General features: G+C 38.4%; 1 protein-coding gene across 1 annotated transcript in view; it reads left to right on the top strand.

The window, feature by feature from the left end:
- The first annotated feature begins 656 nt into the window (after window positions 1–656).
- Window positions 657–27,091, top strand: part of PEX7 (peroxisomal biogenesis factor 7) — a 41,797-nt gene continuing 15,362 nt past the window's right edge. Inside the window, exons 1-8 of the mRNA XM_018078339.2 lie at window positions 657–809; window positions 2,103–2,160; window positions 3,642–3,792; window positions 8,097–8,174; window positions 8,490–8,598; window positions 19,728–19,834; window positions 20,250–20,363; window positions 24,597–24,652. Coding sequence (XP_017933828.2) covers window positions 803–809; window positions 2,103–2,160; window positions 3,642–3,792; window positions 8,097–8,174; window positions 8,490–8,598; window positions 19,728–19,834; window positions 20,250–20,363; window positions 24,597–24,652 — 680 coding nt within the window. The 5' untranslated portion in view covers window positions 657–802. The remainder of the gene's footprint in view (window positions 810–2,102; window positions 2,161–3,641; window positions 3,793–8,096; window positions 8,175–8,489; window positions 8,599–19,727; window positions 19,835–20,249; window positions 20,364–24,596; window positions 24,653–27,091) is intronic.

Genomic DNA, 27,091 nt, shown 5'->3' with positions numbered 1-27,091 from the left:
AATCTCTGTATATATCTATCTATATGTGTATTTTAAAAGGATATAGATACATATGTAGAACATATATATGTATTTAAGGACATATAGACAGGCTATAACACAGCAAAAGCTGCACCTGCTGCTCTGCTGAAATACTAATTTTCTAAGGCTGAACACCTCCACTGTCTCTTCCTTTCAAAGGCAAAATTCCTGCTGACTTAAAAAGAAGTTGTCATGGGTGTAAGAATTTTGTTCGTAGAAGGACTTCCATAAGGCATAACTGCCCAACGAGAATGAAAAAATATGCAGATCTATTTAAAAAACCTGAGGAATGAAATAGCTTAAGTCTTTCTAAAAAGAAAAATGGCAGATAACATACATTCTTTGATTGAAACATCTCGTGTATTCAAGCTGATGCTCATACAACGAGCTGATTTATGTCTTACGTGGCATAAAAAAGAGCGGACTGTCCTTGAAATTTGGAAGGGCTCTCGTGCTCAGCGGGAAGGCGATTTCGAGGGCTTGTTTCTCCCGAGCTCGCCGCCCCGGCACAGCCCAGGCCGGTCCTGCCATCGCCAAAGATGGCGGTGGCGGCGCCGCGGCTCCGGCAACGCCCGACGGGCGGGCGCTTCCGCCGGGGCTGGGGCCGGGGCCGGGGCGCGGCGGCTCCTCCGCGGCTCGGCGGAGGTCCGGGCGGGGGCCATGGGCACCATGGCGGGCGGGGCCGGCGGGCCCTGCGGCTGCCCGGGCTGCACGGCTACGCGCGGAGTTCTCGCCGTACTGGCCGGGGCGAGTGGCCTGCGCCGTCGCGCAGTACTACGGCATGGCAGGTGCGGGGGCGGCGGCGGCGGGGGTGACCGGGAACGTGGCTCCTCACGGGAGGAGAAGGAGGAGGCTGGAAACGCGGGTGTGCGGAAGGGCAGACGGTGTCTGCAAAAGCGTTTGGGGACGACTTCCCTTTGCGCTGCGTTGGTTTTGCTGTGGGACAGCGCCTGTGCCCGCGGCCGGGCTGGGGTTGGTGCGGGAGCTGCTCGTGCCGCCCCCAGCCCCCCGGGATCTGCCGCTTCCCGAGTCCCAGCCCGCTGCTGCCGTGTGTTCTCACAGCGCCCTCGCGGAGGAGCGCTCATTTGATAGGGTCGAGAATAAATACACTAGTAGAGACGTACACATGGTGAATAAAATGTCTGAAAATACTTTCTACACTGACGGGACGAAAGGGAACAGCACGAAGCTGTTTTAGGGGAGGTTTAGGTTAGCTCTTAGGAAAATGTTCTTCACCGAGTGGTGGTTGGGCACTGGAACAGGTTCCCCGGGGAAGTTGTCACAGCACCAAGCCTGACAGTTCAAGAAGTATTTGGACAACGCTCTAAGGTACATGGCTCCTGGGGTGTTCTGTGCAGGGCTACGAGTTGGACTTCGATGATCCTTGTGAGTCCCTTCCAACTGAGAATATTCTGTGATTCTGTAGTTTCAGCCGTTCTTGTCTCAATACCTGAGTGCCCAGGCAGGCCCTGGCAACCCTGCGGCCCTGTGGAAGAGCCAGGCTGAATGTTCCTCAATACTGGGACGTTTTTCATTTTTAGTGGGAGTATTGCTCCCCAAAACATTCATTTCAAATAGAGTTTTCAAGTGTGGAATTACTTTGACAATATCCCATTCAGATATTGTCAAAACAGAAAAAGGGGAAAGCAGAACCTGTGTGGTTTTTATCAAAACTGAATTTTTTGTTTCGTTTCTGGTGAGCTCTGTTTGTATTACTAGATTCAGGAGGGGGGAAAAAAAGTGTTCTGTCTGGTCTGCTGTGTTATCAAAAAGACAAGGGAATCCCGCGTTGGTATGTCTGTCACATGAGGCCCATAAAATGCGCTTTTATCCTTTATAAGTGAGTCTTTTTCAACCTCACCTACAGATGTACTGTAGTGAAGGAAAAAACAAAACCAAAATCAAACCAAAACTATCTGATCTAAATGAATTACTGCTTTAGAGAACATGAGACCGCAAGATGTTTAATTGTGCAACTAATTGTTTGGTCTCTTAAAGTTCAGGTGCCCTTTCCATTTGCACATTGGAGAATCACACTAGGGGAACTAGTTGTGATGTTTTGTTTTATTTTGCTGGTTTAGGTTGTGGAACTCTGGCAGTGCTGGAGCAAAATGAAGCTGGGATTGTTCTGCTGAGGAGGTAAGAAGTCTATCTTTTTTTTTTTAAAGAGAAAAACTTACTGTATAGTTGTGAATACAAGACAGAACTCAAGTATTTTGGGTTGTTAGTGATATAAAGTATTGTATCTATGCTAACGTATTTACTGAATACCCATCTTTGTATTTACATATAAATGTATTTACATACAACACAGAGGATACGTTTACATTGCGTAGATTTTGTTGTGGGAGGTCATCTGGCTTGTGCTATTTCCATATGTAAACCATTTTATAGAAAACTGCCAGTGTAAGTTAAAAGCAGTGTCTCTGCCCTAGCTTGAAATTATAAGCTTTAGCTTTTTAGGAACAGTGCCTTACCACCTAAATTTATGCCCTTATGATTGATTTCTACTGAAAATAGAGCAGGAAGCTACATAAAGTCATGGGGGTCCTTCCTAGGAGGTTAAATATTCCAAGCATAGGAGAGGAGGTTGATTTCGTTCTGGATGGAAGGAGGAGAAAGGTTAAAAAGGAGAGGGTTTAATACTTGACTGTCATTGACTTAAAATTTTTTTAAGGAAAGTTTTGAAACAGCAGCTGTTTAGATTAAGAGGGCTGAAATAGAAATGCTTAAAAAATAGTTGATCAGACTCAGAGAAACTTTTTTTCATTCATAATTATAAAGCAAGACTCTTTGAAGTTGTTCAGCACTCTGTTACTTCTGCTTAGTACTGTTCATTTCTGTGTTTCCAGTGAGTCCACTGACTTTGTGGTAGAGAGTCCTCTTAACTTCCTGACTGTTGTTTTCGCTGTCAAAGCATTCCATGTGCGTGCCTTTCCCTCATCATTACTGCAAGGTGCCATGAAGTTTAACCACAGCTTAGCTAAACCCTCAGTGAAAAGGGAGTAAATAAATTTTATTTGCCATCAGATAGTAGCGCAGTCATTGATAGTTGTCGCGGAGCAATTAATATATGGTACCAGATCCCATGTGATGAACTGTTGGTGTGTTGGTAGCCTTTTTAGGGGAGTGTAGAGATCTTCAGTAAGTTCATTACTGTGTTTCCATTGGTTTTTCATTGTGACTCAGATTCCTGATGGTGTTTTGAATTGGATAGGGCTCTCCCAACACAGCTTTTCTTATTTTACCATAATTTTTATAAACAAAGGACTCCTACCTATGTAGAAGCAGCGTGGAGAAACCATAGATCAGACTGAGACATATTGTACCTCTGTCTTTGTTTGCATGGCAAGTTCAAGACTGAAATCAGAGTTCATTCTCTGTGTGTGAAAGGTTCTTGGTTCATTTATGCTTTAACTATTTGGTCATACAGTTTTAGATGTTAGCATTATGGCAAGTAAGTTATAATTGTAAGAAGAGTCACTGGAACTCAAATATATAAAAATATTCTTTAGAATGGTAAAAAGGGCGATTTAAAGAAATACTGTCTTTGCATGTAACTAGTCCAGATTTTTATGTTGTGCTTTCTCACAGACAAATATTTTCATTTTTTTGTTTAGTTTCGACTGGAATGATGGCCTGTTTGATGTGACATGGAGTGAGAATAATGAACATGTGTTGATCACTTGTAGTGGAGATGGATCTCTGCAAATCTGGGATACAGCTAAAACCAAAGGTCCACTGCAAGTCTATAAAGAGCACACTCTGGAGGTAAACCAGGCAAACTTAAAAAATTTAATGGATGATCTAATGTTTAAATAATTAAAAGATTTATTTGTGATTTTGTAATCAACAGTGGCTTTTTGTTTCCTATTTTTCAACTTTTTTTGGGTCTGCGGTTTGAATTAATAACTTTGAATAACTTTGAGTATTACTTTGAATATAAAGTGACCTGCCTATTGTGCATATTCTTGTGTACATTCATATGCTGTAGTAGGTACAGCTTAATTACACAAATCTAATACATTCAGAATAGCATTTGTGATTCCTTACGGGCTAAGTAATCATTGTGTTGTATGAAATTACTGCAGTCACACTGTGATTTTTAGAAACCTGCATTGGGTAGGTCAGAATCAGGTAGCTGATGTATCAGTGTTATCCTTGAGGTTACAGAGTGATACACGTTATGCAGATCCTTAGGACTTCTGTTGCACCCAGAACTGCTTATGCTTTTCCATCCTAGCATCTGTGAGATCCTACAGATCCTGTAGTCAAATGTTGGGACAGCGTGTATGATTTTTTTAGCCTTGATATGATAACTGTTGCATTTGATTTTCCTAAAATCTTAGTATGCAGTGTTGTATGGGTAGAGAATAATGTTATGTTTAGGTTTATACACGTATTTGTATAGTTTTAAGGATATTTTACTGTAGTACATATATTTTCTCCAAAGTGATTTTTCTACCCCTTTTTTTAAGCTTTCCTTCCAGCTTTCCACTCACTTTTGTCAGGTCTTTGAACTTCGGATGCAATCAGTTTTAGCCTGGATTACTGCTACTTTAGCTAAATGACAACAGTCTCAATAAAATAAATTAGTAGATATGTAGTTAATAAAAATGATGGAAGAAATTCAGTTGTGTTCACAAAAACCTCAAGATTTTTTCAGATATGAAGTACAAAGCTAAAAGCTGAGTGACTGCAGTTACACAACAGTCCATCTTCTATAACTTGTTTCTTTGTAGTTTTGCTACTTTTGTTTAGTACATATATGGTGTAAATCAAGATTTTGAGAATTTTATGATAATTTTTCAAAGGCTGATAGTAGTAAGGAGGTGAAGGAAAGTACCAAATTTTTTGTTATTTTGTTTCTATCATTTTCTCGTTGAAATTCTGTCCGTAAGTTTATTTTGGTTATGCTACACCATCTGTTGTTTGTGAAGTAAACATTTCTGTGTCCAAGTCTTAGTTTAGCAGGTAGCATGGGGAGGTGGGCATATTCAACCATGATTAGAAAGACAGTGTAGGAAACATGGGCTGAGTGTTTATTGTGAGATATGAAAGGTTTGTATTTATTCTTTATAAGTTTACATTAAGACGTAAGATCTCAGAGGGAACTTCCCTAATAGTTTGTGGTAAACACTGGCAAACAGTGCTCTCACTACCTTCCTAATCCCTAAACCTCATCTGACATTTCTAATGATGATTTTGTCACTGCATTTTATATTATTTCTAGTGCAAGATTGACAGGGATCTTTTCCGAATGAGATCATTGTCCCTTCACAAAAAGAACGTGTGTTTTTAATTTAGAAGTGAATTTGTATTATCAAAGGACAGTGAGTTTTATTCCAGCACTAACCAACTGCTGAATCTCATGAATAAATTAGTCTAATTTACTTTGGTTTTGGTGCAGTCTCACTTGAATGTAAGACAACTGAACGTTTATTCTGAATGCAATTTTATGGTTTTACATTTTTCCCCCTTGATTTTTCCTCTTGCCTAAGGCATTTCTTGCTGTTCTTAAGGCATAAACTAGTGTTCATGTATTTTATGATTGAAGATAAAGCACTATCTTCCCCAGTTGATCAACACAGCTTCTGTTGAATTGTCTGCAAATTTATGTTGAATGGCAGCATGAAAAGGAAAGAGTAAAAGTGAACCTTACTTGGTTCTCCACACCATCTTCTTTTCATTCGCTTCCTGTTACCTGGAGCTGTCACATGCCAAATGGACAGTAGTTCTTGCTTTTTCTGAGCCTGTTGTCTGTTCTATTTGTAATTCTTGCCTGGAGGAGAATATGCCCAGGTCCCATTGCCTCTCCTGCAGCTGCAGAGCGCTGAGCAGTCCCAGCCGTGTCTGCCATATGCACACAGGTCCGTGTGTCAACACATGCACAGCAGATCTGTGTGCTGATAGCTTGGAAGTGAGCTGCAGGCTGTATGTGCTCTTTGCTTTATCTGTGCAGTACATCTGATATAGCCCAGCTACCGTGTGTTCAGTACAGGCTGCATGAGTTGTGCGATACAGGTGCATATTTCCCAGGGAGGTATTTATTTCTGGAAAATCTTGAACATGAATATGAGAGCCAAGCACTTCTACTGAGCTGTTTGGTGAAAGAGGCATGCTGTGTAGTGATGCATTTAGGGGCATTTTGAAACAGCAGCAGCTTAGGGGTTGAACACAGGCCATCACACAAATTCAGGGATAAAGAGGGAGGCTAATGTATGTGAGGAGCTCAGGAGGCACTTCAGAGAACTGTCATGTCTTCGACTCTTAGAATATGTAGCAGTACTTGTGTGTCTCTTTTGTTTACTATTTTGGTAAGAGGAGTCAGGTTGGCAGGGAGGATGTTTTAATGAGCTGTACTACAATTAGTTAGCTAACAAAAGTAGAAAAGTCAAGAGGTAAAGGCATGGTTTGGCAAAACAAACAAAATAATTACCTCTAGTTATTTGGTTATTTGGCTTTTGTCAAGTGCTGTCACAGTGTCTTGTAGATTTGGACTATAAGCTCCTCAAGGAAGGGAGCTAGTACAGAATGGGGCCAGAGCAGTATGGCTTTCAGTATGTGGGAAGTGAGACTTTGTAAAATAAAAAAGGACAGTTGCAGATAATGCACCTTCTTTTTCTGTGGGCAGTGGTTGCTTTCCACTTATGGAAAATAAGCAAATAGGTGAAAAACACTTAATTTAAGCTAGACCTAGCATAGACCATATTATTTCTTAGGAAGGAAAATGCTCAGAAATAGCTAAATGTTACCTCAATTTCCTTTTTCACACAGGACACTTTCCATAGAAGACTTTGGTGTTTGCTGGATTTCTTTCCCTTTCATCTTCTCTGCTTTTTTGTCTGGTGACACAGGTCGAAGCATTTTCACCTTCAAAACAGGGTTGCTGTAATTTAATAAACAATTTCATCTATCCAAAACAAACACAGCTTCTCGTCATGTTGATTTGCAGATCAATCCAGTCCTGTGCTAGATTAGGACTAGATTATCCCAGGTGGAGTACAAATCCTCAGTGGTTAGTGGCCCAGCTGTTGAAAGCAGTGCCACCTATTACTGGTAGGTAGTGACTATATTTCTAAGAAGTGTCATGGAAGATCTGATTGGATCACGAAGTGAAGCAAATAAATTGTTTTAGCTAATATTTTTCTCCCTTAACACTGAAATGGTCCATGTCCTGCTGCAGCTTATTGAGCCGTTTTGGTGTGAGGTAAAACTAGACAGAATGGAATCCACTTTCCATCAAGTAGATAAAGAGACTGTGTATTTGAAGACGGAAGTTGTACATGAGACTTGGGGATTTGTTTTTGCGAGGCAGCAGAGCTGAAAAATCAGCAGCAAAGGATAGAATTAAAGTATCCTCTTGTTAAGACGGGGACCAGTTCTACAATATGCTGTCAAGGAAGAGGGAGCTTTTTTCAACTACACAGTAAAAAAGCAATTTCTTAATAGCTGAAATGATTAGTAATGAGAGAAGTTGCATTTTTAATTTCATTTTATTTTACTTGTTTGAGGATTTGAATGGTAAAAAAAAAAAAAGATGTCATACAACCAGGAACAGATGAAAACCAGGTATATTTTATGACATATATTTCTTAGGAGAATTAGGTATAGTAAAAAGCATTTATTGTTAGTCAGCTAAAACCTCAAAGTTAGATACAGAGATGACATTTACATTGCTCGCAACTGGAGACTGTAGGTATTTGCATAAAAATGGATCAGCAATAAGAAATTAGTCTGAATTACAGCTTTTAAGGTGGTAGACTTCTAGTGATGGGGGATGTATGTGGATTTTATTACAACTTTTTTTTTTTCCCTCAGTTTGGCTCATCTGCTTTTTTGGATATTTTTCTGAGCCTATATGTACCTTTAATGCCTGATTGAGATGCTAAGTTTAATTTTTGTTCAGGTAAATAACATTGTTGGCAGTTTTGTGGTGCTTGACTGGTATAGTTTTTTAGCTGACTAGGACTCGGTCTGCAAATCCAAGTCTATTTTGTGAAACTTTGACTAACTACAGTCTCAAACTTGTATTCTAATGCTCCTTCTAAACTATGCCGTTATATCATTTATAGGCATATAGTGTTGACTGGAGCCAAACTAGAGGAGAGCAGCTAGTGGTGTCTGGTTCATGGGATCAAACAGCCAAGCTGGTATGTTGGTTTTCTGCTGAAGGTGAAAAATGTTTTGGATCTGATATTGCTTTATGTTAAGAAAACAGCACTGATGCACTTTTGCTCTTTATTTTTACCCTAAGGCTGAAATTCTGTTTTAACTGAGGTGTTGCTTAATCCCTCAGTTGATACCAGTTTAGGTATACAAATGCCTTTCATAATACATGCTAAAAAGAAATTAATTTAGTTCTTTCTGTATGTATGAAGCTTTTTTTTGTAATGTTTGAAACCCTCTCTTTTTGTATTGAATGTTTTTCTTTCTAATTGAACAGTTTTCTTTTTTACTTTATTCAGTGGGATCCAGCTGTGGGGAAGTCATTACGCACTTTTAAAGGCCACGAAGGGGTCATTTACAGCACTATATGGTCTCCACACATCCCAGGTTGTTTTGCATCTGCCTCAGGTAAACATGATGGTAAAGAGGTTCTCGCAACAAAAAACCAAAAACCAGCCTTTTATGTTATTGGATTAGTTCAGCACTTTGTCCAGCAGATGGTAGCGTGTGTCATACATAAAAAGGGAACAAGGAAAGGTAAACATATTGCTGCAGCTGGATTTGTAGGTTCTGTTACAGTCAGTAAATCATCCTCTTGTCCATTTAAATGGCGATCAGCAATTCTCTAGCAGTGACCGTGTAGCAATTTTTTCTCTTATTTTATGTATCTGTCTTCCATTCATCTCACTCTTGTTATTGACCACAAAATTATGTTATGTACTTTATTTTGTGTTTTGGCCTGCGTTTTTGTTCAAACTATCTCAAGTGTCAATAGACTGTTAACTCTGTAAGAAACTAGTCAGTTCCCAATGAGTTGTTTTAAGTACTTCTGTAGATTGTTGTGCATTGTTCTTTGGGAAAGGTAATGATCAATTTTACCTTCCTGCTTTGGCCAGTGCTGTCAATGCAACCATAATTGAGGTGGGTGTACCCCGAGGCAAAGAGAGGTGAGGTGGTAGTGTTTTCCAAACACTGCTACTGCTCTAGAGGGACAAGAAGAGCTCTGGAGTGAGACTTGGAGCTCAGCTGATGACTAACTGGGCAAGGGGTGCTGGTAGCCATGGAGTTTGATTGGGAAATAGAGGGGCTGTAAGACACTGCCCTAAAACAAATACTGATAGATTAACTCTGGTGGGTTGAATTTCTCCGATTTCAAGTCTCTTATACATCTGTACTGATTTAAATAGAAATTCCTTGGCTCTTATATCCAGAGGGTAAGCAAGTATAAATATGTTTTCCTGTTACCGAAGTTAGAGAGACAGTGTGTACTCACAGATACTGGTCTTCACTATTCTGCAGGAAGTTTGACAAAAAAGGGCACATGGCTTTCATAAAATCTCAATCTGGCTATTTCCATCTGATTCTGCCTGCAAAGTTAAGCTAGAATGACTAACAAGTAATTTTTATTTGTTCTAACATGGTAATACTTTAAAGCCAGGTGCTGGAGCACAGATATTTCCAACTTACTTGAAGAATCACTGAGTCAATTCTTAGTGAGATAATAGGATGTGCAGAAACTTACAGGATTGAGCCCTGTACACTGTATGAACTAAATGTAGCTGTATGCTACAAAATGCTAGCTAAGTACTGTTTGGTCAAGGTTAAGTGCTTAGTGTTTTTTGCAAGTTCTGAAGGATGTTATGGTCTCTTTAAAATTCTGCTCAGAAAGCTCCTGTCCATGGTGGTCTTACTCATACAAAATTTGTCACATCCTAGATGAACAGAAGGGTTGTATTGATCCAGCTAACTATTTCAAATTTGAATCTCTAGGATATGAAACCAAACTCTCTTCTAATGCATTGCCACTCGAACAATTTTGGGAAACACTGATTGTTAGATGGTCCTAGTGTCCATGTAATAGTACCTAAATTGGGTACAGCAGCATACAATTGATCTGTTCTTTTAGTGACTCAGTGGGTGCAGCTGTTGCAAGTTTTAACTAAAACACTAAAGAGTTCCTATTCTTTTGTGAATTTTGATTCTTGAAAATTACTAACATACCACTGGAACCTAAAGCTAATTGCAGTCAGTTTTCACTGATTGATGACTCCACAGTATTATATACTATGGAAAAACAACATGTGCAGAAAACACAACGTTTTTCTTCTCTAGGTACTGTGCACGTGTGAAATAAAAATCTCCCATCAGACCACTGGTAGTGTAATGCTAGGTGTAAAATCATTAGGTAAGAGAAAAAGAAGTCTTCAAAAAGATGGTGAACTTTCTTACAGTTTCCAAGATAAAACATCTGGTGTGCTTCTAGATGAAATGTCATCAAGCCAAAGATCTTGCTTAGAAGTCATGACATCTTAATGTGGAAAAGGTTTCTGTGTTTGCATTGTTTACATTGGAATTTTCCTGTGGTTTGATTGGATTACTTCACTACAGAAAATACATATTGGAAATCTTTTCTTTGGTCATCAGGACTTTGAGTAGTAGAAGTACTCGTGACTCTCTAGCTCTCTGTATAAATGCCATTTCCTTATGGTAAAAAAGGCATATTAGTTTATCTTTAGAGAGTTTAGTGTTTAATGATGTTCTACTCTGCCAGGCAACATATGTGATAGCAGACAAGTGCAACTGTTCAGGAGGCTGGACCTCCTCATCTGAAACTTGCTATGGTCTGTATACCTTATAAAGATGGGACAGTAAGCTTCATTTCACTGCTGATTGATCTTCTATTGAGCTTAACTTGGAGCTGGGGAGAAACTTGAATATCAATGTGATAGTACTGTGTCGAATTTACAGCTGTTCCCTTCTTTGCTGGGAAGGTTGACCTGCAGTTTTGTGGTCTCTTATTTTGCGACTTTTAGTTGTCTTGACAATTAGTAACTGGAAATGTATCTGGAGGGAATTTTTTTTACTTCCTTTCATCTCCCCTTTTTTTAAAAAAAATTTAAACAGTGGCTTCTTGACAGTTATTGTCAAAGAGTATTGAAACGTTCACATCTTGAAGGAGTCTACACTTCTTTGGGATTGTAGAGTGTGCATGTCTGTGTATTTTCTTTCTGTCTCTTGCCCCACCTGTCCCCTTCTCTCATCCCACCTCACACATGCCTGCTCACAACCATGTACTTACTTAATATTACAAAGTCATAGTGCTCAAGAAATGAACTGTTTCATATTGCAGTATCTTCAATTTTATGTATTAGTAAAATAAGTTAGATATGTTGTGAACCACAGATTGGAAAAAATGTTGGTCTTGAAATACTTCTGGTTAAACTAAATCTAAGTAAAGCAGTGCAATCTTTTTTTAAAAAAACCTTTTTTTCTTTAAAGAAAATAAGAGGGAAGGATGTTTTAAGAACATTTTGCAAGCTTCACCCCTGCCATTTCTCTACCTTTCTTTGAATCCCTGTAGATGCCAGCAGAAGTTTAATTTCCATTTAACTAATTAGTTTGTGAACACTGAAAACAGAAAACCAAACAGAACTGCAAGCCACAATGAAACAGCTGCTCAGAAGAACCAACTTATGCCTGAAGCTAATCTCTGATTTTGGTATATGACTTTTTCTCAAGCTATTATGAGACTACAAAATGAATCTAGGTGAAGAAAATGAGAAACCTAAGACTGCAATATAAAGCAGTTAAAAAAATTGATACTAGGTGTAGCTATTTTGCTTCTCTAAGTCTCCATTCTGAATACATACAGGAAAACTGATCTTATCTACAGTGGACAATAAAATGCAATTGAATTACCAAAGATATGTATATCTGATCCTTCAGTTAAATCAGCTTTTATTCAGCATCTAATAAACTTCCATTTAACATTTACAGGGATGTGTGAGGTACTTTACAATGCTGTTGTCTTCATGTACAATTATTTGTGCTCTAAAAAAGAAAGTAAATGGCTTATCTTTTTTGTTTGAAAATGGGAGTTAATAGTAATAGAACAAACTCTTAATTCTGTATATGTAAATAACTGCTCCCGTGATGTCAGTAGCAATTTCTGAGCTGATAAGATAAGCAGGAGATTCAGGAGTACATGTGGCACCAAACCAGAGCCCTGGTAAATGTCTGCCTTACACTGAAAACACACTGATGTGGAAAATGTCATTAAAGAAGTGGCATGAATGTTTTAACAGCATCTTCCTGGCTAAAGGGTTCAATGAGTCATTGTGTCATTTGCCCAGAAAATTTTCTTTTTAACCCAGAGAGCAAATTGGTGAGAAGCACATAAAGAGCTTGTGAAATGCAAATAACAGTAGTATATAGTCAAATGTAAATCAGTTCTACTCTGTGATTCTCCATAACTGCAAAGTGATAGGCCTTGCTCAGTCCCGTGGTTTATAAAGAAAGTATCCTTTATAGTATCAACTAGTTTTATTGCCCTTTAAATTTAACCATAGAAAATAATTAATGAGTGCCATTTTACCCTTATCTGCATAACTGTAGGATTCTTCAATACTGGCAAATGAAAATATGAATGGTTTAGATTTTACAAAGCCCAAATTTAGAATGACTGCTAGCTTATATCTTAAGCAGTGGGGCCTCAATTTTATTGCTGCATTCCTTTTTAAATCACTTCTTAAGTTTACTGATCAGGGCAGGTATGTGGTTTTAATAACATCTTAAATCATGAATAAGGGAAGGAAGTGTTTTTGAAATCTGCATGACAATATCTGTATTCATCAGTCCTTAGATCAATTAATTGTATTCTTTCCTCAAAGACTTATTTTTCAGACTGAAAGCCCAGGGCAAACAATTTTCTCATAGCACAACAAAATGTGATAATTTCTGATAAATTTTGATTATGTTGACACAAGAGTTGGGTAACTGTAGCTTTGCTGCTTTACAAATGAACTTCTAAATCCAGACCCCACTCTGGTAAGCCCTTACATTCAGTGCTAGACTTTAAGGTTAAAACTAAAAGCCATTGTTTATCTTGTATTCTGTTTTATTGCCAGCCCTGACTTAGTGAGTTGCCTTTTAAAAAATTTCCCTTCTTTCCTACTGGTCTCAGTGACCAGTATGTCACTGGTGTAGTTAAGGGGTTGTCAAGCTGTTAGTTTCATAAATGAGGCTGGCATGTACTCTTGGCACACCTTTCTGTGTTTTGTATTCAAATTGTAAAAGAAAACTATAATTGGAAGAAATGATTTTGCATGAAATAAAGAGCTGGGGAAGATGTACACCTACTAAGAGAACATTTACTTAATTAGTTGGAAAGGAATAGTCTTGAGTGCAGTAGAGAGGTGTTTTTCATGTGTACGTTCCTGGACCAAGTTTGGGGTTTTCAGGTCTTTGACATCAGTTTTCAGAAGCTTCAGCTCACATTCTTGCTTCAAAAATAGTACAAGGAGCTGTTGGGGAGTGAGCTTGCAGACAAGTAATTCCAAAAGTGTTTGTGTTTGTTCAGGTTCCTAAAAAATGGAAAGAATAGTCTTCTGTTTTGCTATGACAGTGCTCTGTCATGAGTTCTAAAACACTTTAATAGAGGTTTATATTCCATCAGTTTGTGTGTGGTATGGTTCCACTTTTTGCTTCTTATGACTGGTTTTCTGGTTATTTTCTTATTGAATGTGCTAGAAGAAATGCCACTGTGAACAAGGTTTGAGGCTTTGCAAAAATTGGTCAGTTTTGGAATCCAAATCCTCAAGGGATAAAAGAATAAGATGCTTCAATTTACTGTATGGTACATTGTTGTACAAATCAAACATCTAGAGAGCAAACTGACTGTGGAGTTATTGTGTCTTGTTTCAGTTTAGCTGAACTGCTGTTTACACTATAAGCTATTGAAATACAATTTACTTGCTTAGGTTGTTGTGTCAAATCTTTGTAATGAAGTGCGATGTTTTCATTTGCAGTCTGTTACTTCAAGACATACCAGCACAGTATTGAATTCATTCAAGTCTTGTGCTCAAGTGTCCTGGCTTAACCCCAGCCAGCCACCAAGCCCCAAACAGCTACTCGCTCACTCTCTCACCAGAGGGATTGGGGAGAGGATCAGAAGGGTAAAAGTGAGAAAACTCATGGGTCAAGATAAAGACAGTTTAATAGGGAAGGCAAAAGCCATGCATACAAGCAAAGCAAGGAATTAATTTGCTGTTTCCCATGGACAGGCAGGTGTTCAGCCACCTCCAGGAGAGCAGAGCTCCATGATGCGTAACAGTTACTTGGGAAAACCCGCACGATCACTCCAAACATCCCCTCCTTTCTCCTTCTTCCCCCCACTTTATATACTGAGCATGATGTCATATGGTCTGGAATATCCTTTTGGTCAGTTGGGGTCAGCTGTCCCAGCTGTGTCTCCTCCCAACCTCCCATGCACCCCCAACTTCCTTGCCAGCATGGCAGTATGAGAAGCAGAAAAGGCCTTGGCTCTGTGTAAGCACTGCACAGCAAGAACAAAAACGTCTCTAGATTATTAAATCTGTGTTCAGCACAAATCCAGAACATGGCTAGCCCTGTGCTAGCCACTGTGAAGAAAATTAACCCTACCCCAACCAAAACGTGCACATCAGATAAGCTGTACTAAATCAACCTCTAATGTACAAGCTGAAGTTTTTCTCAGGAAATGAGTTTGTACCTCATTTTATAGTACATGCTATAATATAAAACACTTTCAGGTTATATATTTTATATTAGAATCTCATATTCTAAAATTGTTTAGTGTTGAGAAGAAATATGCAGTAAGTTTTTTACAGTAAATTAATTTGTTTTGGATCATTTAAACTACAGTTAAGTATCTAGCCAATATTGCCATTTGATGAAGAATGGTTTAATAATGTCATAGTTTTGGTAAATTTTGAAATAAATTTTTTTCCCAAGATTTAAGTTTAATCATCTTGGAAAACACTGAAATAAAGGTTTTACTAATATTTTCTTTTTTTTAATCTACTGTTTTAAGGAAAAGATTCCTTAAAACAGTTGGGCTCTTCTCTGAAATAACTTAAAACTCTTTTGATTTTTAGCTTGACAGCATTTTCAATGATCAGTTGAAAAGTATGTTTCCACTGGTAGTTACATTTACTTGCTGTGTAAGATGGAAATAGATTTTGTGCATTTGGTAGTACTCCTGGATGATTTAAGTAAAGCTGCTATTTGTGTCACTCTGTTTCTGCCTCTTTGTGTGGAATCCCATGAGCTTTATTAGTCCTGTTCTAGGTTTGCTTATGTTGTTGTATAGCTTTAACCCCAGTTGGCAGCTCAGTACCACACAGCTGCTTGCTCATTCCCCCATGGTGGGATGGGAGAGAGAATCAGAAGGGTAAAAGGTAGAAAATTTGTGGGTTGAGCTAAAGATACTTCAATAGGCAAAGCAAAACTTGTGCATGCAAACAAAGCAAAACAAGGAATTCATTTACCACTTCCCGTGGGTGGACAGGTGTTTAAGCATTTCTAGTAAAGCAGGGTTCCATCAGGCATGATGATTGCTTGGGAAGACAAATGCCATCACTCCAAACATCTCCCTCTTCCTTCTTCTTCCCCCAACTTTATATGCTGAGCATGATGCCATATGTTATGTGATACCCTGTGATCAGCTGTGGTCAGATATTCTGACTGTGACTCCCAGCCTCGTTGCTGGCAAGGCATTCTGAGGAGCTGAGAAGTCCTTGACTTACATCAGTGTGTTATCAACACTATCTTGTCTTAAATCCAAAGCACAGCTCTATATCAGCTACTAGGAAGAAAAATACCTCTATTTCAGCCAAAACCAAGACAATTATCTATGATAGAAATGATCAGCACTATCACTTTAGCATACATAAAAAGGTTGTTTCTGAGAGTCATGAGATTTGGGTTCTGCTTTTAATTCTCCCACAGATTTTCTATTTGATTTGGACTAAATAATTTAATCTGGTTTAGTATTTAAAAACACAGACAAGTAAGCAGGTGCTGTTAACTTGTAGTTGTTCAATGGCACTGCAGAAGTACTTACTTTAATTAAGATTTTTTTGGGTTTTTTACAAGGGCACGTAGTGACAGGACAAAGGGTACTGGCTTCAAACTGCGAGTAGGTTTAGATTAGGTGTTAGAAGAAAATTCTTTCCTGTGAGGATGATGAGGCACTGACACAGGTTGCCCAGAGAAGTTGTGTTTGCCCCATCACTGAAGGTGTTCAAGGCCAAGTTGGATGAGGCTCTGATCAACCTCATCTAGTGAGAGGTGTCCCTGCTCATGGCAGGGGGGGTTGGAACTAGATGATCTTTAAGGTCCCTTTCAACCCAAACAATATATGCCAGTACTTGTGTCCTTTATGCTAAATTGTTTTCCTACAGTGAATTAAAGATATATTATTTGTTGGTAGTTTTTTTTCCTTGATGAGAGAACAGTGTAAGAAGATCAGATTTCTTGCTTCAGAACGTAGAACCCCCCCAAACAAACCCAAAACCCAGATTCATTTTTTTTTAAGTAAAACTTTGAGCTAGCAGTACTTTAGTTCCTCAAAAACATTGTACCTGTCCTAGTTAGAATCCTTTTTCCATTCAGATAGTGTTTAAGGTTTCTTGGGGTTTTACTAACCTCCCAAATACCTAGCTATTTTTTATAGTTAATATTGTACTTCTTCACTGTCTGGCAATGACTGCTTAGCTGGTTGTTCTCACAGGACTTAGGAGATGGTGATTTATGGATTTGGGTAAAATATATCTGTGAGTAAAAAAGCTGGTATAAAACCTACATAAAATTTAAATCCGAAATAAACTTTTATCTTTTCACTATTATACATTGTCATTCACATTAGCAGTCTTTATCCTATGTATAAGGATGATATGCTTGTAGATTAGCATCTCTTTGGAAAATTTTGAATAGATGAGTGTATATTGTGTAGTTTTATTGATTCATCCAAGATTTCACAAATATTCATTAGAAAGAAAGAAGCCTGTACAATAGACAAACAATTCTGGAATCATAATTATCTAACAGACCAGCAAAAATCTGTTGCCATAGTGAAATTGCTTATTACAAAAATAGAAATATTTTGTGGGGGGAAATGTTGGCTACTTTTGTGGTTGCTTACTTTGGATGTGAACTGGAAGTGGCTGTTAGTGAATATGATTGTACTAGGTGTGCTTTACTTGCACTTTCTATTATTATTATTCTACTTTTGCTTTACCATATGGAAGAAATACATCCTTAGTAATCCAGATCTGAAGGAATCGTGGAAATGGTAAAATTTTTAAGAGCAGCTTTTGTTGAAATTAAATGTAAAAATATATATAGAGAGAGAGAGTGAGGTAATGGAAATATGTTTGAGGTAAAAAAAAAGTTTGTTAGTGTTAGGGTTTTTTTAAAGTAATCTGATGTTTCCACTTAAAAGGAAAATTTGGATTTGCCTTTGGCTTTAATTCATTCTTTTCCATTCACAAAAAGGTTCACTTGCATGTTGTGTTACTCCATTAAAAACATTTCCCAGATAGTGCCAGTCAGAATTAATAACAGCTAAGTCTAGCATTTTCAAAGAAAGTTTAAAAAAAGGAAAATAACTCTCTTTTTTATTTTTCTCATACATCAGCATTTTCTGTTAAAAAAGAAATAATTGGAACAATTGTATATTTAGTGTCAAAATTGTTATTGGCTGAATAGCCTACTTTTTCAAATGTTTTTGGCCCTCATAATGCTGCATCTCTGTAGCAGTTCATTCTAGTTCACCTGGATTTATATATTTATTTGCTTGGAAAAAATGATCCTGTCTGCAGTGAAATATGTGTTTCCCCTTCAAATATATGTTATCTGATGAAATTAAAATAAAAGCTTTTTAAGAAGCCCATAATAATATCTCAGAAAGACTTAAGACTCAAACTGAAATCTGTCTTCTGCAGGCAAGCAGATTAGCAAGACTAATGGTGAGTGGATGGGCATACTACCTTTTTTTGCCAAGATCCTGCTGTCCATGTTTCTTCCCCTCCATATGTTGCCCTGTTTTTGTAAGCACTGTAGTGATGTTTGAGGCTTCAACTGTGACTGCAGGATGTCACTGTCAGGAGTGCTGTACATGTCCTGAGCAGCAGTCTTCCTCCTGACAGTAGGCAAGGGCAATGAAAACAGGGAGAAATTACATATTGTTCCCACCTTGCAGACGGGGAATTTATCCACCAATGGTACAGTATCTCTCACAATCATGAGATCTGAGGACAAGCCAACCAACCACCAGAGCAAAGCTCTCCGTGATCTGTACAGTACAACAGTCAGACCAGTCTTGTGACATGTAGTGAACCAAGCTCTTTCCACCTTCATTTTTTTTTTCGAATTTTCCAAATGTTTTATGTGTTTTTGTGAAGTCTGCAGGGCCTAGTAGTTCAGGCAATAGATGTATTACTGTTGTGGTTCTAGGGATGATTTTTTGAAAAAAACTATGATTTTTTGTGCCCAGCTGTATATTCTAAGGCCAGTGACCAACAGGGCACTAAAACCATCAAAATATTTGGATGTAAACAGCATGAAAATATTAATTACTGATCATAATAAATTTGAAAGTTTCTGGAAGTGTTTCCAATAAGGAAATACCAATAATTTCCTCAGTAGCAAGGTAAAACAGTGGGTTTTTTTAATTTAGATAGTATTGATACATGGTTCCTGTAGAAATCACGGGTGTTTGGATACAGCCTTCAGTGATATAATTTCTCTCTTAAATAAACATAGGCACAATCATAAATTCTAATTAATTTTGTCTCTCTGTAAACTAATGAGCTAGAAAATCCATTTTTGCTGATACAAAGCTAAATATTCAGGGCTAAGGAGAGACCCCCAATTTAAAAAATTGAAAAGGATAGTTGTCAGCTGATGCAGCTTTCTATGTCTTTACAAGCCATTAGGAACCAAATTTATAAGAATTCTAAAGATCTTTAGGGGTAGAAGACCATTTATGGCTGGAGGTAAAGAGAGAGGCTCAGATGACTCATAGCTCTTAAGTTAAGCTGGACTCCTTTCATTGCTCTCTGAAGACCTGTGTGTGTGTATGCAGGTGTGTGTATGTGCTCCAAGGTTAAAGCACATGTTGCCTTTCATATTTCATATCTGTGATAGTTACAGTAGAATGATTTTATATTCCAATATTTCAATAAATTAGAGTAACTGCAGGCTTTGTACATGACGAGTACAGGTGATACATCTTGAATTTTCCTTTTATTGAAAGAATCTTGATATTTCAGATACAGTTCACTTTTCTTTGTGCCAAAAGCACGTGACTAGGTGGTACTTCTCAGCTGGCTTGCAAGTAAAGTTTTTTTTGTGATTCTGATCTTTTAAGTCCATTTCTAAATGGACCTTAAGCTCCTAGTTTGATTAAATGTTATTCAAGTATTATAACACATCTTCTTTTAATCAAATCAGAGTTTCGAAAATAATGGAAGTGTTAGTAATAAAGTGAAGTTGTGGTGTTTTTTTCTAATGAAAGAGAGTAGTAAGTTCAGATACCTTTTTTGCATCACTCTGACTTCTGTATCTGTAATGTGCTTGCTTTATTTGGCATGAGTGTCCGCATATAGTCATTTGTATTTCATGCAGCTAAGAAACAGTTGTCTACTAAGTACTAGTGGATTAACTGTATCCCATAACTGATGCAACAACACTGAATCAATTTCTCTATATTTCAGGTGATCAGACTTTAAGAATTTGGGATGTGAAAGCCCCAGGAGTCAAACTTGTGATACCAGCCCACCAGGCTGAGATCTTGAGCTGTGACTGGTGCAAATATGATGAGGTATAGAACTGTTCATCCCACTGTTTTCCTAATTGAACCACTCTCATTAAATAGCAGGTGTTTCTGCTGCAACAATATTACATCTTCTCTTTATAAAAATATGTCTAGGTGCTTTGTTGCTCTCATTCACTATTACATCTCCAGAAGAACTTTGTTCCAATGGATAGACAGCCCAAGTAGGTCAGAGATTTTGCTTATTCTTTCGTATAGTGGACAGAATAGCCTGTAGTGGAGAAACAGTTTGTATTTCTCTATGGTCTTGATTGTACACACTGGAGACCTGACCTCATTTATCATAAATATGATTTATTCATCTGTATTGTTTGATTTATCTAACTTTTGTAGCCAACATATGCATCACTGCCATCTAGTAATTAAATTGTCCTGGTATATCTGTGTTTTATCAAATCATCAGAACTTGCTGGTGACTGGTGCAGTTGACTGTAGCTTAAAAGGCTGGGATTTGCGGAACATCCGGCAACCAGTGTTCGTCTTGCTGGGTCATACCTATGCTATCAGAAGAGTAAAAGTAAGTTGTATTTTATTTCCAATTGACCATCACTGAATTGTTAACCAAGTTTTTCTGGAAAGCTGTGATATTTTATGTTATCTAATAACTAGGAAAAAACCAGGATTTCAGATGTTACAGTGACTGTTCTTGAAAACTTTCAGTTTAGCACTGTAAAACATTATGATGTTTAGGAGATTGCCGGGATTTCAAAGTAAATGACATCTTCAAAGTCAATATATTTCCACAAGGAGTGTTAGAGAGCTTGAGAGAGGGCTAGGAGGTTTACTTCAGCTAAGTTATATGAGAAACTGGAGACAGAGAAAATACTTTCCCTTTCTCATTTTTAAATGATGCTGTGCCTTTGTCTTTCCACACAAAGGGTCAATATTCACAGAAGACACTATATAGAACTTGTTCTGAATATGTATTTTTCTGTATACAAAGAAAATATTAGTAAGAGATTTTGAGACTCTAGCATGAAAGGCTACAGATGACTATATTGGATCTGTGTTCTACTAGATCACCCACCAACAGGAATTTATTCTGATGCACAAGGGCTTTTTTTTAATATTATATGAAAATATGTATCCAAATATCTTTTTAGGTAAACTCAAAAACTACACCTATGTTTCCGTGTAAGATACTGAAGCCAGCTAAGAATGTGAGAGTCAAATGCACCAATATCAAAGTCTCACGAAAAGGGAGATAACACCTGATTCTTTTAAAGCCTTTCTGGAACAGGTATTAACATTTTCTAGGAAGTCTGAACTGGAAAAGAAGTATTTTGCTTCACATGGCCTTTGAATCTTTAATATGTTTCTAAGAACTTTAGAAGTTACTGTGCTTAGTTTGTAATTTGTCAGAAAAGGATATGACACAGGTAGTCATTCTGTATCATAAATCCTGTTCATGGTCAGACAACTTGAGAAACTCCTGCCTCTCCTTATCCCGGCTACCACAGCCTGCTATCCCAACTGGTGGTTGATGCTCAGTCTTTTTTTCTAATTTAATGCCTGCATGACCACACTCTTATCTGGCTCTGTGAAAGGTTCTTCATAGCAGAAGAACAGTTAGCAGTGCTGTTTGAGTTTGTTTATTTCTTCTTGTTTTTTAAACAAGATAATTTTGCAACTCGAATTTCACAGCCATTAAGACAAATGAATCAATACAGACTGTCATATTCTTACTCTCTGACAGTTAGTGGCATCTTTTAAAAACAACTCTGCCACTAAGGGATTCACAGCACATTGTCTTCATGATAAAATGGAGAAATTGAATGCAGAATTGTTATTCACCCTAACCTGTGATAATAGAACTAAAGGATACAATGAAACTTTTGAAATGTGTTTACAAACACATGGGAGTACTTCTCTTACACATCCGGCAGTAGACTTGTTGAATTAGCTCTCTGCACAAGAGGCTGCATAGGCAGGCAGTGTCATCGGGTTCATGGATAGCAGCTAGTTGATAAATAGATACTGGAAGAGCTAGGCAGGGATAGCACCTCTAATTTTTCTGCTTTCTTTCATCCTGAGCTGGATTAGGAAGAGTACTGCCAGCAGGTTGGGGGAAGTGATCCTTCCCTGCTACTCACCACACCAGTGAGACTATGTATGGAGTGCTGGGTCTAGTTTTGGGATTCCCAGTAAAAGGGAGAGCGACATAGACATGCTGGAATAAATTCAGCAAAGGGCCATAAAGAAGATTAAGAGACTAAAACCTGTGTCCTACCAGGAAAAGCTGAGAGAGCTGAGATTTTTTTAGTGTGAAGAAGGCAAGGCTTAGGAGAATCTTACCACTGTGTATGAATGATTGGGGGAAATAGAGAAGACAAAGCCTGACTGTTCCCAGTGGTATTTGGTGACAGGACCAGAGGTAAGTATAAACTAAAATACTGAAAATGCTATGTAAACATCAAGCACTGTGCTCAAAGATTGTCAACCTCACGAGGTAGGGGATCTTATATATTCTTATGCTGTCTTATTCCATTTTATGGCCCATCATGCACCTTGTTTTCTTAAAATGGCTTGAAATTTTTATTAAAAGTTGGTCACCAGTATATCTTTCTGTGCACCATCCTCTGAGATCTAAGCCACCAAGTGGTTTTAAGGCAATGGTGGAGAGGTTGAACATGCATCCATGTGCAGCAGAGAGGTATGTGAGAGTACATGACTTCTGTTCCATCTTAGGAGGCTTTCATTGCTTTCATTTCAAGGTAGACATGGTCCTTGTGGACATAACATGTGAGAATGTGGGCCAGCACTTAGAGGTGGTGCAGAGAGAGACCTGGATACCGCCTAAATAGAGGCAGCTCTCCCTACTGATATCCCTTCCCCTGCATTGTGCTGACACTAGCAATTATAAAGCTGTGCAGCAGGCTGGCTCATCTGATGGCTCTGACTGAAAATCCTGTCCCTAAAAGTGACTAGTTTCTGTCTGCATCACTAAGCTGTCTCAGTTTATTGCTCAGCCACACAAATTGCAAACCTTGACACAAAGGAAGAGGGCAGGAGCACACAGCCTGAAGTGGAAAGGAAAATGGAAGCCACGAGTCTTGGCAGCAGTGAACTCTTAAATTAGCTTAAACCAACCATGAAATCAAACTCTTCAGTTGTCTGTCCTTTGTGTTCTGTTCACTTGTTCAGGGGTTTTCAGATCTGAGGCTGGCAAAGAATTCTACCCGACATGATACTGTTGGGATTCCTGCAGATTTCTTGTGATCTTTCAGTGCGGTACAGGGCCTTATCAGGACACTGACATCATTTGGAGCCCTTTTCAGGAGGCATTGATATTGGTGCATTTGACTCTCACATCTTAACTGGCTTCGGTATCTTACACTGACACCTAGTTATGGTTTTTGAGTTTACCTAAAAAGATATTTGGATAAATGATCTGTTCAAGGTCAGGATAGATGATATGCTGGCGTCTTCTGTCTATATACAACTGTTCAGATGATAAAATTGTAGTATCACAGTTAAATGGAACAGAATTTTAAAATACTGTCTTCTCTTGTAGCAGAAAGACATTATGCATATTCTTTCAACTTATGCGTGTAGTGCTCTGCTACGTATTTTGCATCTTAGATAAGCTTCTAGGGTACTTAAAGTTAATGACAAAGCTTTAACAAGATGTTTTTGCTTCATCTGAAACTATGTGGACAAAGAGGCAAAGGGGGTTTATGAAAAGTGTACCGTTGGTTTTTGTTGCCCATCACACTTCTTCCCCTTTATTATTTGTTTTTGTTAGGTGCAGAAGAAAAAGATGTTTTGTTTTGATTTTTTTTTCCTCCAGAAAAATGGGAGGTTAAAGTTCAATCATGCACATCCCTCAGTTCTGCTACAGTAAAGGGAATTTCAGCAGAGTTCAGCAGCCATTAACATACACTGCTTTCTTGGCAACTTGGGCAGTTGTGGCAATAGCCCAGACTTAACTTTTGACTTTGTAGTTGCTATGAATAATATTATAAATCTTGCAGGTAGACTTACCTATGATCCATGATGTGGGGGACCTGCATTTCAAACTCAAGTTATGTCAGTGGCTTGTGTATTTCCTGTTGAGAAATACAGACCTTAAAATAGTTGGAAACTGAGAGTTAGTGAAAAGCTGGAGCTGAAGTGAAAAATTTTTCCATAATTGCTACTGTTCTTAGACCAGTGTGCAGGAGTCTGTCAAAGGGTGTGCCCTGTAAAATGCCCCATAGAAGAGAGGGAAATCATGAAGTGACCTTATACTGCCTTCAGTTTTTCCACTCATCTCCAATTTTCCCATTTCTATAAACAATTTCAAAATTTTAGGATATAGAATTGATGACAATAATCTGTCTTATGTTCTCTGCAGTAGGGCACAGGATTTTGTCTCTCTGAAAATAATTAACTGGTCACATAGGTGTTTTGAAACTTGATTTTTATAATGAGATGATGCTCAGCCAAAAGCAGAATTTAGTAACTGTTTATATGACTGTTCTAGAACTTGTTAAATTTGCAGCAGAGTTGTTTGGCACGGCTGTAATGAAATCAAAACAAACCAGGATCCCACAGAGCATTCCTTGTGATTATTAATTCTACGATTCTATGGTTTCTTGTTATTAGAAGGATGGTAGATAAATCTGTTGATGTAGTCTGTTTTGTTGCAGCACGATGTGATACCTACCAAGACCATTTATATAGTTGAACTTTGATAACTTTCTACTTATAGTAAGTCTGTATATATTCACAATGTTTTTACTTTAAAAGTTGATTTGTTTTCTTGCAGTTTTCACCATTCCATGCAACCTTATTGGCCTCTTGCTCCTATGATTTTACTGTAAGGTACAGTACTTTATTTTTAATTGGATAAAAATAGAAAGATAATCTATTTTAATGTGGCTTGCGATAGAAAACAGTTCTAGAGAGGACATACTGAAGTGCAGTTAATGTTGCCATCAGATGTTTTATAAACTATGTTGAAAATGCACTGGAACTTCTGCGAGTTCCCCTGGCTGCCCAGTATATCTGATACTGCTGAGAATTTTAAAGCTGATTAAAAGACCTGAAGAAGTGTAATATGATAGTGGGATTTCTCTAAGATAAACACTCTCATAAGTCAATAAACTGTGAAGTACATTCCTGAATATCTCAGTCACATTCTTTGATCTATATTTTAATTTTCTAACATGGACTGAATGTATATTTCTAACATGGACTCCCATTTAGAAATGGGAGAAGCCCTCTTGCCTCCAAAAATGACTGCAAAGTTATCCCACTTGTCCAAATCATAGCAATTGATGTCACTTCTGGTTGTGTTCTGAGTGGTCTGACACCAGACATAGAAAGGTTCTGTTTCCAAAGGGAAATCTTGCTAATTCTCAGTGCTTGTACATGTTTCTAAATCATAAATCTGTACAGTCTTGTGCCATATTTAAAGTTACATCATGAACTTAGCCTTGTAAGCATTGTAGGAATTCTGTTTATTTTCAAAAGTTCTACTGGGAGAGCTGGAACACTCTGTTTTCTTTGAAGCTCCCAGCTCCCAGAATGCAGCTAACAGAAGCATGCAGGGGTTCAAAGGGGCTCTGAAGCTCTGCTATAGATGGTGAGGTACTGCTGGACATTGTACAGTGACAATGGTGAGATTTCACAGGGACATAGTTACTGGAGCAGCTGTCCTTGGCAACCTCAGTAGCACTAAAGAGGATGTTACCTTCTAGGTCTTAGCTGCGGGGAATGCCTGATGCCTCTTCCTGAGGCTGAGGGTGATGGTGGTGTCACCTGTGGAAGATGTATTCTCTTTGAGGTACTGAGGGGAAGGAGTTGCAGGAGGAGATGAGCAGTCTGTACACCATCAAGGATCGTGAATGCAAGATTGACAGGTCTTTACAGATATCCCTGAGAGGTGAGAGCCCAAATCCCACAGTCCAAGGAAGGAGGAGAGACAGTTAGAGACTACGTTTCAAGCAGTAGAGAATAAGGGTAAAGATTCTCTTTATGGGAAAAGCTGGAGATCTGAGACATCTGGCAACACACATTGGAGCTAGAGATTTAGTGCCCTGGAAGTGGATGAGCAACACCAGGCTCAGTCAGGGAAGGTGTCAGACTCAGGGCGAGTATCAGGGCAGAGTGACTATAATCTGAAGAGAATGAAAGCATGGGGATCAGAGAGGATTTTGCATTTTGTGTTTTGTGACCTGTGAAAGTGACCTTACACTTGAGTACAGCAAAGGAGAGAAATGGGGAATTAGAAGTCCATGTGTGGCAGCAGAGGTGTGGCCTCTTGGGGATTATAAAGAGATGGTGGAACCACTCACAAGACTGGAGTGCTGCAATGAATAAAGACTCCTCAAGAAAGAGAGGCAAGGAAGGCAAGGTGGTGATAATGGCAAATCTGTCTGTTTCCCAGTCCAGTTACTCCCTTAAATTTTTGGTCCCTACATGGGCTTATTCCTTTCAGAAATTATGCCTTTTTGTTGTAGATTAGAACTGGATGGTGAGATTATATAATACGCCTGCCCCCCACAGGCATGCCATTTTTTCACTAAAGGACTTAAGTGCTTGAGAACATTTCTTTATGTTAATTGTTATTATTTTGCTTACTGTAATAAGGTAGTCCCTTACCAGTGATACCCACTGGCATGTAGTCGCTGCTAGGGGCCTGACAGTGTAAGTACTGTGATGTACATATGCATATAACTGTCTAGACCGCTGTACCCACATTCTGTCTTACATAAAATGCTTCATTTTGTTTGTGTTTCAAATGCATTTCTCATAGACTAGTGGTCTGTGGAAGATTATTTATGCGATCTTACTTAACATGCTTTACTGATGCTCTGCCAGCTGGTTTGCAGTGTATTGTTTCTCAAAAGACTTCTAGGACTAAGATGAAAAGTGGTTATTGATTTCTTGCAGTGGCCTTGTCTGAGCAATAAGACAAATAATCAGCATGCTGATGCATTGAAGTGACTTGATTGTGTTGTCATGCTCTTCTGTTTTTGACAGCAACTGTCTATCCTTCAGGTTTGGCTCTAACGCAATTCATGTGGTACTGAAACCTAGTGCAATTTAGCTCTGACATTTTCATATGTGGAAACTGTCAGTAAAGACAGAGAGCTCCTAGCTCTCTCAGTAATTACTTGTTGTGACTAGGGACAGAGGACAGGGTTGAAGAGATGAAATAAAGATTTTTAACAGTTTTCTAAAACTATTAGTTGTTGGGTTTGGTATAAGTGAACAAACAACAGAGAAGGCCAGGTGAAAGTCTTTGGAAAAACGTGT

Source organism: Manacus vitellinus, unplaced genomic scaffold (genome assembly GCF_001715985.3).
Source record: "Manacus vitellinus isolate BGI_N305 unplaced genomic scaffold, ASM171598v3 scaffold_4_pilon, whole genome shotgun sequence".
NCBI classification, from domain to species: domain Eukaryota; kingdom Metazoa; phylum Chordata; class Aves; order Passeriformes; family Pipridae; genus Manacus; species Manacus vitellinus.
The sequence above is the reverse complement of the archived record's forward strand: the minus strand, read 5'-3'. Positions and strand labels throughout refer to the sequence as shown.